At 52.4% G+C, this 13,197-nt stretch overlaps 1 protein-coding gene across 1 annotated transcript; it reads right to left on the bottom strand.

The window, feature by feature from the left end:
- Positions 1-770: 770 nt before the first annotated feature.
- LOC140112686 (otogelin-like) lies at positions 771-10,693 on the bottom strand (the record flags this gene model as incomplete). The annotated part of the gene is made up of 6 exons (XM_072132590.1): positions 10,556-10,693; positions 4,197-4,313; positions 3,747-3,903; positions 2,060-2,086; positions 1,155-1,322; positions 771-1,049 (listed from the first exon to the last, which is right to left on the bottom strand). Coding segments are annotated over exons 1-6 (886 nt in total), but the record flags the coding sequence as incomplete, so codon positions are not given.
- Positions 10,694-13,197: the final 2,504 nt, after the last annotated feature.

The raw sequence follows: 13,197 nt of genomic DNA, 5'->3' as shown, positions 1-13,197 counted from the left end.
GTATGGTCTAAGGGCTGGGGGAAGTGTCAGCCATAGTCTGTTCTAAGGGCTGGGGGAAGTGTCAGCCATAGTCTGGTCTAGGGGATGGGGGAAGTGTCAGCCATAGTCTGGTCTAGGGGCTGGGGGCAGTGTCAGCCATAGTCTGGTCTAGGGGATGGGGGAAGTGTCAGCCATAGTCTGGTCTAGGGGATGGGGGAAGTGTCAGCCATAGTCTGGTCTAGGGGATGGGGGAAGTGTCAGCCATAGTCTGGTCTAGGGGATGGGGGAAGTGTCAGCCATAGTCTGGTCTAGGGGCTGGGGGCAGTGTCAGCCATAGTCTGGTCTAGGGGCTGGGGGCAGTGTCAGCCATAGTCTGGTCTAGGGGACGGGGGAAGTGTCAGCCATAGTCTGGTCTAAGGGCTGGGGGAAGTGTCAGCCATAGTCTGGTCAAGGGGCTGGGGGCAGTGTCAGCCATAGTCTGGTCAAGGGGCTGGGGGCAGTGTCAGCCATAGTCTGGTCTAAGGGCTGGGGGAAGTGTCAGCCATAGTCTGGTCTAAGGGCTGGGGGAAGTGTCAGCCATAGTCTGGTCTAGGGGGTGGGGGAAGTGTCAGCCATATTCTGGACAGGGGAGGGGTCAGTATTAGCCATAGTCTGGTTGGTTGGGGTGTTCTTGCATAATAATTAACACCATGGGGCACATTTTCTTACCATCAGTTATCTGATTCTCCCTTTGAACCCCCATATTCACAGAACTGGTGGCAGAAGGTGAGGACATCAGTGTGAGGAGTTACCTGATAACCTGAAGAGGGTGGAGAGCCGGAACGCGGCGGAGTGATGGTATTTAGTCAGGGAGATGAAGGAGGATGAGATTCTCACAAAGTGTCCGGGCTTGGCGAGACTCTCGAGGGCGCTGTACCCGGCCGTCCAGCGGTTCTTGTGGATGATGAAGGTGGCGCGTCTCTGGAAGTCGCTGCTCCTCTGCCATTTGGAGACGTGAAGGGTTCCATTACTTCCAAGGTGGAAGAAGAAGTTTGGACGGTCGGCTAACTCCAAGGAGCCCAGATTTCTATCTGTGAAATAAAGGTCCTGTCAGGCAGAGGAGATGGACCTGATAGCACCACCCTGGAAGAGCCCCAATGTGGTACCATCTGGCCCCCCAGTGCTGGGCGCCTCACCATATGCTCGAGGGCTGAATAGTCCCGGGGTCATCATGAAGTCCGCACTGTGCCCGGGCATCTCCACAGCTTCTTTCATGGGCACGATGGTGGCATCCAGCATCCGGGCAGCGAGCACCAGACCTCCGTCCAAGTGGCTGTGGAGCCTGTATGGACCTTTCCCTAGAACTGGAGATGCAGGCCATGGGTTGTATAATAGCACAGCATGGACCCCGATATCACACACGTAGTGGGGGTCATTTACTTAAGGCCGATTCGCGTTTTCCCGACGTGTTACCCGAATATTTCCGATTTCCCCTGAATTGCCCTGGGATTTTGGCGCACGCGATCGGATTGTGCCGCATCGGCGCTGGCATGCACGCGACGGAAATCGGGGGCATGGCCGAACCTTAGTGAATTCCGGCCGGACCCGAATCCTCTGCAAAGAACGCGCCTCAGCGGAGGATTTGGGTCCGGCCGGATTCACTAAGGTAGTTCCTCCAACGTCCACCAGGCGGCGCTGCTGCGCTGAAGTTCCCCGAGGCCCGCCGAAATGCACTCAAGTACACCGGCCTATTCCTGGTGAAGGTAAGTGCGAGTCTCGCGACACATTTTTTTTTTAAATGCGGAGGTTTTTCCAAATCAGTCGGGTTTTCGTTCGGCCACGCCCCCCGTTTTCCATCGCGTGCATGCCAGTGCGGGCAATTCAGGGGAAATCTGCGCAAATCGGAAATATTCGGGTAACACGTCGGGAAAATACGAATCGGGCCCTTAGTAAATGACCCCTTAGTAAATGTGTTATATGCAGAATCTCAGCGAAGGGCCTGAGCACCAACCACCGCTGCCCCCTAATGGTGCACTGCACGCATAGCAGGGTCCCAAGTGTCCTGTATGTGCCCGGACCCCTGAACAACCCCAGCACTCACCTTTATTATAGAAGTCACAGTCGTACGCTGAAAAGAAAGAGACAGAGAGTCAGAAGAGACGACGGAGCGTCAGCCATCACACGACAGAGAGAGTCAGAAGAGACGACGGAGCGTCAGCCATCACACGACAGAGAGAGTCAGAAGAGACGACGGAGCGTCAGACATCACACGACAGAGAGAGTCAGAAGAGACGACGGAGCGTCAGACATCACACGACAGAGAGAGTCAGAAGAGACGACGGAGCGTCAGCCATCACACGACAGAGAGAGTCAGAAGAGACGACAGAGCGTCAGACATCACACGACAGAGAGAGTCAGAAGAGACGACGGAGCGTCAGACATCACACGACAGAGAGAGTCAGAAGAGACGACGGAGCGTCAGACATCACACGACAGAGAGAGTCAGAAGAGACGACGGAGCGTCAGACATCACACGACAGAGAGAGTCAGAAGAGACGACGGAGCGTCAGACATCACACGACAGAGAGAGTCAGAAGAGACGACGGAGCGTCAGACATCACACGACAGAGAGAGTCAGAATAGACGACGGAGCGTCAGACATCACATGACAGAGAGAGTCAGAATAGACGACGGAGCGTCAGACATCACACGACAGAGAGAGTCAGAATAGACGACGGAGCGTCAGACATCACACGACAGAGAGAGTCAGAAGAGACGACGGAGCGTCAGACATCACACGACAGAGAGAGTCAGAAGAGACGACGGAGCGTCAGACATCACACGGCAGAGAGAGTCAGAATAGACGACGGAGCGTCAGACATCACACGACAGAGAGAGTCAGAAGAGACGACGGAGCGTCAGACATTACACGACAGAGAGAGTCAGAAGAGACGACGGAGCGTCAGACATCACACGGCAGAGAGTCAGAAGAGACGACGGAGCGTCAGACATTACACGACAAATATTTCTAGAAAACTTTTCCATTTTCAAAATTATTTTCTGTCACTTTTTCCTGGAGCACATGGAGGGGCTATGGGGGTGTGTGCAGCACATGGAGGGGCTATGGGGTTGTGTGCAGCACATGGAGGGGCTATGGGGGTGTGTGCAGCACATGGAGGGGCTATGGGGGTGTGTGCAGCACATGGAGGGGCTATGGGGGTGTGTGAAGCACATGGAGGGGCTATGGGGGGGGGGTGCAGCACATGGAGGGGCTATGGGGAGCCCCACGACCGCCCACCCAGCAGGGGAGCCCCACAACCGCCCACCCAGCAGGGGAGCCCCACGACCGCCCACCCAGCAGGGGAGCCCCACGACCGCCCTCCCAGCAGGGGAGCCCCACGACCGCCCTCCCAGCAGGGGAGCCCCACGACCGCCCTCCCAGCAGGGGAGCCCCACGACCGCCCTCCCAGCAGGGGAGCCCCACGACCGCCCTCCCAGCAGGGGAGCCCCACGACCGCCCTCCCAGCAGGGGAGCCCCACGACCGCCCTCCCAGCAGGGGAGCCCCACGACCGCCCTCCCAGCAGGGGAGCCCCACGACCGCCCTCCCAGCAGGGGAGCCCCACGACCGCCCTCCCAGCAGGGGAGCCCCACGACCGCCCTCCCAGCAGGGGAGCCCCACGACCGCCCTCCCAGCAGGGGAGCCCCACGACCGCCCTCCCAGCAGGGGAGCCCCACGACCGCCCTCCCAGCAGGGGAGATCAGGTGTTTTGGGGGTGACCTCACTTACGGCAGGTTCGAGGCGACCTCCAGTCCACGATGACTCCCTGCTGGCAGCACTGGTGGGCGTAGGCCGATACACTGGTGCAGAGACACTCGCAGTCTCCCCCGCGGTCACAGCCGCACGTGTCCGAGAGGCAATTGGAGTAAAACCAAGTGACATCAACCTGCAGCACAGGAGACACGGATCAGGAACTGCACCCCCACAGTATATATATATACCCCCTGTACCCAGCACCCCCACAGTATATATATACCCCCTGTGCCCTCACAGTATATATATATACCCCCTGCACTCCCACAGTATACAGTATATACCCCCTGTAGCCCCACAGTGTATAATCCCCCTGTACCCAGCACCCCCACAGTATTTATACCTACTGTACCACCTTATACCCTGTATACTGTACCCCACCTGTACCCAGTACCCCGTATACTGCACTCTCCAGGTTTCTCTTACCACCGGGTGACAGACTTCGAATACTTCACTTAATAAAATCCCGCACTCCTTCTTGGCAAAAGGTTCCCGCAGGGGGTTCAGATGACAGGGGTCCCGGGGGTCCGAACTATCCAGACACTAAACAACACAAGAATATATTTATATGTATAAACATCGGAGATGTAACTAGAGAACACACAATCTCCTACACGCGGCCATTGTGCGTCCTGTGATTATATCCGACATGAGGAATAGATCCGGTTTTCTCTTATTTCATCCTGTCCAGCAACCACAAGCGGGCGCGGCACAGCTATCACACCAGGTAAGTGGTGGCCAACTCACCCTGCAATGTCCCTGCCGGCTAAGGCCCTGCCTACAGCAGATAAACCGCCCTGACAAGGGCAAAGCCGATATCAGGAACCCAACAGACCCTGAGTGACCCTACAAGGTGACAGGGAGACTGGCAGCTGCTGGATGGAGGAGTGAACAGGTAACAGAAATACAGATATAGGTCAGTGTTCACACTCGTCTGCAGGAAAGTGTCCAGCCAGAACCAAACAAACCTGGGACAGGGGAAGCGGGAAACACCCGGAGATACACAACACTGATGGACGACAAACAACAGATACAGGCAGACAAGTCATACAAAGGTAGAGAATCGTATAGCAATAGAATGGTCGGTAAACGAAGCCGAAGTCATTACACAGAATAGCAAACAGCAAGATGTCCCACACAGCCCCCCTAGTAATGTGTCCCACACAGGCCCCCTAGTAACGTGTTCCACACAGGCCCCCTAGTAATGTGTCCCACACAGCCCCCCTAGTAATGTGTCCCACACAGCCCCCCTAGTAATGTGTCCCACACAGCCCCCCTAGTAATGTGTCCCACACAAGCCCCCTAGTAATGTGTCCCACACAGCCCCCCTAGTAATGTGTCCCACACAGGCCCCCTAGTAATGTGTATACTGAGCCGGAGAGATCTGGGGCTCCAGTCAAAAGACTTAGGGCATGGGCCTCAGATGTTTTGACCTGGCCCCTGCCCAGCTTCCTTTTCTACAGTTTAAGTAGACTGCCATCGACATCCTAGGACAGTGATGGCAAACCTTTTAGCGATCGAGTGCCCAAACTACATGCCAAAACCCACTTATCTACCACAAAGTGCCAACATGGTAATTTAGAGCAATATTACCTACAAATAATACTGCCACATGTTTACCACCACTATTAGTATACATAACACAGACATATACAGTGCACACATGTATACAGTATGCATACACAGACATATACAGTGCACACATATATACAGTATGCATGACACAGACATATACAGTATGCATACACAGACATATACAGTGCACACGTATATACAGTATGCATAACAGCCATATACAGTGCACACGTATATACAGTATGCATACACAGACACATACAGTGCACACGTATATACAGTATGCATAACACAGACACATACAGTGCACACGTATATACAGTATGCATACACAGACACATACAGTACACACATATATACAGTATGCATACACAGACACATACAGTGCACACGTATATACAGTATGCATAACACAGACATATACAGTACACACATATATACAGTATGCATAAAACAGACATATACAGTGCACACATATATACAGTATGCATAACAGCCATATACAGTGCACACGTATATACAGTATGCATAACACAGACATATACAGTACACACATATATACAGTATGCATAACACAGACATATACAGTACACACATATATACAGTATGCATAAAACAGACATACAGTGCACACATATATACAGTATGCATAACAGCCATATACAGTGCACACGTATATACAGTATGCATAACAGCCATATACAGTGCACACGTATATACAGTATGCATAACACAGACATATACAGTACACACATATATACAGTATGCATAACACAGACATATACAGTACACACATATATACAGTATGCATAACACAGTCATAAAGTACACACATATATACAGTATGCATAACACAGACATATACAGTACACACATATATACAGTATGCATAACACAGACATATACAGTACACACATATATACAGTATGCATAACACAGTCATAAAGTACACACATATATACAGTATGCATGGCACATATATATATACACACAAATATGCACAGATACAGACACACACATATACTTATATACACATAACACAGACATATACAGTACACACATATATACAGTATGCATAACACAGACATATACAGTACACACATATATACAGTATGCATGGCACATATATATATATACACACAAATATGCACAACACAGATACAGACACACACATATACTTATATACACATAACACAGACATAAACACACACACACACACATGTGCATAACAAAGACATATTATATATTTGTGTTATGCATATGTGTGTAAATGTCACATATACACACATATATATGCATAGCACAGGTATATATGTATGTGAACTGTATAAACACATTTTAGACACTGTACAACTTACAGTTATCTATGAGGAAGGCACAAAGCATCCCCCTCCCCCTGTCTCTCTGTCCCGGCTCCACTTTAGGTCTCCTAGTAGGAGGGGGAGGTACAGGCTTCCACACGCTGCTTCCTGCTCCCAGCGCTGCACTGGGAACTTCTTATAGAGCAGCGGCTCCACTGACAGGAGCACAGACATTACCCTGCATCTGAGGGGTCCGCAGGTCCTCAGTTTAGAAGATCTGCATCTACCCCGTGCAGTGTGACCTGTCTGCTCTGTATCTGAGCGCAAGGGGCAGATGCTGTTCTTGTAAACTGAGGACATACGGGCCTCTGCACACGGTGGAGGATGATGGCGTGTGTGCCAGCAGAGAGGGCTCTGCGTGCCCTGTCTGGCACGCGTGCCATAGGTTCGCCACCACTGTCCTAGGAGAATGTCTGGCCGCTGAGCCACAGGAGGAGTCTGAGCATGTGGACTTGGAGATACTACTTTAGCTCCTTTCCCAGCCCCCAGCTGGTAACACCACCTTCAGTGCTGGAAAAGAGTCACCTTCCTGGCAGATACGATGAGCAAAATGCTTTAACGCCTTTGGAGGTGACGTCCCCGTCCAAAAGAAAGAAAAACCCCTGCCGCTTCTTTACTGCCGGCCTTCCTCAGCCAGCGACTCCCAAGGTAGCCAGCGTCCAACTCCGGCAAAGATCCTGAACACCTGGAGTCAAAGAGAACTGAGGGTGCGGTGTGGCTTCTGTTGCCGATATGGGAATGAGAACGAATGTCGTTGGTTAAACGAAAAAACCCTTGAAGCTACGAGACGATCTTCAGGGAATGAAACTCTAAGTCCCTGAGACTCCACCTGGATGCCAAGGTTTGCGGGGACTCGCCCCATGGTTCCTGTGACCATCAACGGAGTGACCCTGAATCGGCAAGAGTCGACACTGGCTATCAGGTGACCACTATTCGCAGCGCCACCTTTGAGAAATGTATCACGGTTACAACCTCCAAAGGCTTATTTGAACATAATTGTACCAATGGAAAAACTGGACCCATACACGGGTACTGGGAGCCCACTCTAGTCATCAGGGACACCGAGTTATCCAGACAAGGCGTAGTGGTAACACAAATGGCTGAAGACGGCTACTTCTCCCTGCTATTGGGTTCCAATGTCTTCCACCACTGATACCCACAAGTGCTGAAGGCTCTGCAGTATTCCCTTCCATCCATGCCTAGTGACTCCAGGAAGGTGATTCCAGAGACAATACAAGTCCTGGCAGCGCAACACAAGTTTGCCGACCCCAAAGAAGAAGAAGTCTGGGTCAAGGAACCTCATACCCTACTGCCTTCAAACTAGAACTGAGACATTGGTATGGTTCTGAGCCTGCATGGGTGTTCAAGGTCAAGACTACCAGGCCTTGGTGGAACCTTTACCAGCCGTTGAAGACCTACCCATTTTGGCGGTGAGGAGTTTGGTCACTGTATCACGAGAACAAGTCCCAATTCGACTGTGGGAGAATCCAGGGGGATCTGAGAAGATACCAAGCCAAGGCCACCCTCTTCAGTGTTCACCCTAAAGATTAGGTGGAAACTTCCCTGTCCGCCTCACAATAGTTGGAAGTCAACCAAAGTGCTGAAGGTGAACCTGCGGAACAGTCCTGGTGGCTTGAGCTCAATATTGGGGGTGATAACATCACTCCTGGTGTACTGGAAGTCGTTATGCAACACCACCAGGCTTTCAGCAAACACCCGTTAGACTTTGGCCAGATCACTTTGATCCAGCATACCATCCCGACTGGCTCTCATCCTCCTATCAAGGAGAGGTATCAGCCAATTCCTCCAGTCCAGTACCAAGAGGTGAAGAAGCTGGTCCTGGAGAAGAAGACCGCCAACGTTATCCGGCAGAGTCACAGCCCTTGGGCTGCCCCTCTGGTCCTATAAAGAATAAAAGTGGGACATATTCCGTTTCTGCGTTAATTACAGGAAAATCAACATCTCCCACAAGGACGCCTATCTCCTGCCTCAAATTGGGGAATCCCATGCTTTCTGCTCCACCCTCGAACTGACCAGTGGCTACTGGCAAGTGGCCATGGCGCCTGAAGATGTTTTTCACCACTCCATGGGCCTCTTTAAATTAAAACACTTGTCCTTTGGTTTGTGCAATGCACGGGGCACTTTTCAGTGGTAAATGGAGAGATGTTTTGGTCATTGGAACTTTGAAACCGTCCTACTATACCTGGACGACATCCGCATCTACTCCAAAACCTATGAGGATCACCTCCAACATCTGGCTGAAGTAATCCAAATCCTGACCCAGCATAGGTTAAAATTCAAACCATCTAAGTACCCCCTGCTACAGCCTAGTGTAAAGTGATGGAAACTGATGGAATTGTGCCAGACCTTCATAAGATTGCAGCTGTCCATGACTGGCCTATCTTGTCTACAATCCGGGGATGTCAAGAACTTCTTGGGATTTGCCAGCTACCACTGGCGGTTCATCCCAAAATTTGCAGAGCTAGCTGCACCCCTGCAAGAACTACTAAGGGGGCTTCCCGATGATCCAGTACTGACATACTGGTGTGTGCTCCTCCCTCTGGTACTGACATACTGGTGTGTGCTCCTCCCTCTGGTACTGACATAGTGGTGTGCGCTCCCCCCTCTGGTACGGACATACTGGTGTGCGCTCCTCCCTCTGGTACTGACATACTTGTGTGCGCTCCTCCCTCTGGTACTGACATACTTGTGTGCGCTCCTCCCTCTGGTACTGACATACTGGTGTGCGCTCCTCCCTCTGGTACTGACATACTTGTGTGCGCTCCTCCCTCTGGTACTGACATACTGGTGTGCGCTCCTCCCTCTGGTACTGACATACTGGTGTGCGCTCCCCCCTCTGGTACGGACATACTGGTGTGCGCTCCCCACTCTGGTACTGACATACTGGTGTGCGCTCCCCCCTCTGGTACTGACATACTGGTGTGTGCTCCTAGCTCTGGTACTGACATACTGGTGTGTGCTCCTCCCTCTGGTACTGACATACTAGTGTGTGCTCCTAGCTCTGGTACTGACATACTGGTGTGTGCTCCTCCCTCTGGTACTGACATACTGGTGTGTGCTCCTCCCTCTGGTACTGACATACTGGTGTGTGCTCCTCCCTCTGGTACTGACATACTGGTGTGTGCTCCTCCCTCTGGTACTGACATACTGGTGTGTGCTCCTCCCTCTGGTACTGACATACTGGTGTGTGCTCCCCCCTCTGGTACTGACATACTGGTGTGTGCTCCCCCTCTGGTATTGACATACTGGTGTGTGCTCCTCCCTCTGGTACTGACATACTGGTGAGTGCTCCTCCCTCTGGTACTGACATACTGGTGTGTGCTCCTCCCTCTGGTACTGACATACTGGTGTGTGCTCCTCCCTCTGGTACTGACATACTGGTGTGCTTCCCCCTCTGGCAGGATCTGCGCTTCTTTTAGCTTCTTATGCCCTTGTCTTTAGAAAAGAAAAGCTTTTAGATTTTGCAAATGAACCTTAGGGGCTCCAAGCTCAATAGGTGTTAAAGGACCCTGGAGCCCCTCAGGCTCATTTACATAATTTTAAATCCCTTTCTTCTTGAAAACAAGGTCAAAGGAAGCTTAAAGAAGAGCAGATCAGCACATTTTTTATACTCGAGTATATCCAGAACCTCTAACATTCCCATGTAGCAGTAGGTGCGGCCCCAAAATCTATTTCACTGGTCCCCCAGCCGGACCCTGTGTGGTAATTGTGTAAAACCCTGTTCTAGTGACCTGGAAACCCCTTACATTATTTGTGATAAACAATGCACTGTTCTCCATCTTCTATACTGGAGACATCCCCTATGGACCTCTTGGACCTTCCTCCTACCTCTCTTTCTGTCCAGCTGTTCCCGAATTCCTGGGGATTGTGGACCTCAAGTTCTTCTGGAGTTTTCATCTCATTGATTGTTTTCAGGTCATAATTTCCGCACATTCCGCTCAGCTTCTCCTGGGAGAGAAGGACCATGTAAGGACGGAGCAGAGGACATGACCGGGACTCTACCATCTGGACACATTACCTGCCATTGTGGCCCGGCCTGGACATGGAGGGTCGTCCGCTGGTCCCACAGTAATGTAATGTATTCCAGGGGGAAGTGGACAATGGTGAAGAATCCGGCCTGCCAGACGTGGACCTCCTGGGCCTTGTCCATGACACTGGAGGAGCTCTGCAAGACGGAATAATAAGCTCAATGTATACAGCGCCATCACATTCCATAGCGCTGTACAGATCATGGGGGCGGAGCAATAACCTGGTTATATGAAAACATGAGGACGAAGGAGACACAGAAGGTCCAGACATTCCTAAAGTGATAGATAAGTAATGAACCCGTCACCAGCGGCCATCGAGATCTACAGAAACCAGGGTGCAACGGAACCCCGAATAATGGTATAACGCACCGAGGGATGGCTTAACCAGGAGGTGCTAGAGCTGCTCCAAGAGATGGAAAGTCAGGTATTAGTCAGAGTCCGGGGTAGGACATTCCAGAGAATAGGTGCAACTCAGAAGAAGACCTGGAGACGTGACTGGGAGCTTTGAGTTTAGAAAGAGAGTAATCGTAGATCACTGTAGGATCAGAGAGCGGGCAACGAGGTAGAAGAAAGCAAGGACTGGGCAGCGAGGTAGAAGAGAGCAGACTGGAGGCCCCAGAGCGGGGACTGGCCCAGACTGGAGGCCCCAGAGCGGGGACTGGCCCAGACTGGAGGCCCCAGAGCGGGGACTGGCCCAGACTGGAGGCCCCAGAGCGGGGACTGGCACACCCTGGAGGCCCCAGAGCGGGGACTGGCACACCCTGGAGGCCCCAGAGCGGGGACTGGCACACCCTGGAGGCCCCAGAGCGGGGACTGGCACACCCTGGAGGCCCCAGAGCGGGGACTGGCCCACACTGGAGGCCCCAGAGCGGGGACTGGCCCACACTGGAGGCCCCAGAGCGGGGACTGGCCCACACTGGAGGCCCCAGAGCGGGGACTGGCCCACACTGGAGGCCCCAGAGCGGGGACTGGCACACACTGGAGGCCCCAGAGCGGGGACTGGCACACACTGGAGGCCCCAGAGCGGGGACTGGCACACACTGGAGGCCCCAGAGCAGGGACTTGCCCACACTGGAGACATCTGTGTAGCGAGCCTGGCTGTTGCAGTAATTACAGATTGGAGAGGAGAGAGTTTAGCGAGTTGAGATGATTAGTAGGGCGTTCTAGTCGGACATGACACTAGAGATAAGGGGCGGTCACTGGACAGAGGCTCCATGCACATTACCGGGCTCCCCGTGTCATCATCGAATAGGATGCTGGATCGCCCCAGGGTGATGGAGACGACCTTCCTGCAGACCCCTCCACTGCTGAGACAGTTGACATTTTCTGCTGTGACAGAGAAGTTGGCCGGTGACTGTGCCTGTGGGAGGAAAGGGTTAATGTGAACATGAAGGGGTCCTCATTACCCTGCTGTACATATAGACCCTCAGAGGTCACAATCTCTCACTCATCTCATTCCATCTATGGCTCCACTAACATCAACAAATGAATGTGGCACCAAACCACGGGGGGCGCATGGCCCGGGGGCAGGGAGCATGGGGCAGATTACTTTTGTGCTAAATTTATGTGAAGTTCTGTCACAATTTGTATTTTGGGGGTTGGGCCCTGGTTTGTATTTTGGGGGTTGTGTCTGGCCCTGGTTTGTATTTTGGGGGTTGTGTCTGTCCCTGGTTTGTATTTTGGGGGTTGTGTCTGGCCCTGGTTTGTATTTTGGGGGTTGGGCCCTGGTTTGTATTTTGGGGGTTGTGTCTGGCCCTGGTTTGTATTTTGGGAGTTGGGCCCCAGTTTATATTTTGGGAGTTGGGCCCCAGTTTATATTTTGGGGGTTGGGCCCCAGTTTATATTTTGGGGGTTGGGCGCTGGTTTGTATTTTGGGGGTTGGGCCCTGGTTTGTATTTTGGGGGTTGTGTCTGGCCGTGGTTTGTATTTTGGGGGTTGGCCCTGGTTTGTATTTACGGGGGCAGGGCCCGGGTTTGTATTTTGGGGGTTGGGCCCTGGTTTGTATTTTGGGGGTTGGGCCCCGGTTTGTATTTTGGGGGTTGGGCCCCGGTTTGTATTTTGGGGGTTGGGCCCCAGTTTGTATTTTGGGGGTTGGGCCCCAGTTTGTATTTACAGGGGCTGGGCCCGGGTTTGTATTTTGGGGGTTGTGACTGGCCCTGGTTTGTATTTTGGGGGTTGGGCCCTGGTTTGTATTTTGGGGGTTGGGCCCTGGTTTGTATTTTGGGGGTTGGGCCCTGGTTTGTATTTTGGGGGATGTGTCCGGCCCTGCCAGTTCCTATCTGTGTGACCCCCTTGATATGCTATGGGACCCCGTCATCTCTTACCTTCACAAGATGAACTTTACAGGCTCCGACAAAATCAAAGGTCAGACCGTCGAATGTCCGGAAATGGCGATCACCGTAGAAGGTGCACATGGAGGGGCAGGGGTGGAAGCTGCACTGG

Source organism: Engystomops pustulosus, unplaced genomic scaffold (assembly GCF_040894005.1).
Source record: "Engystomops pustulosus unplaced genomic scaffold, aEngPut4.maternal MAT_SCAFFOLD_980, whole genome shotgun sequence".
Lineage (NCBI taxonomy): Eukaryota > Metazoa > Chordata > Amphibia > Anura > Leptodactylidae > Engystomops > Engystomops pustulosus.
Note: the sequence above shows the minus strand (reverse complement) of the source record. Positions and strands in the feature narration are given on the sequence as shown.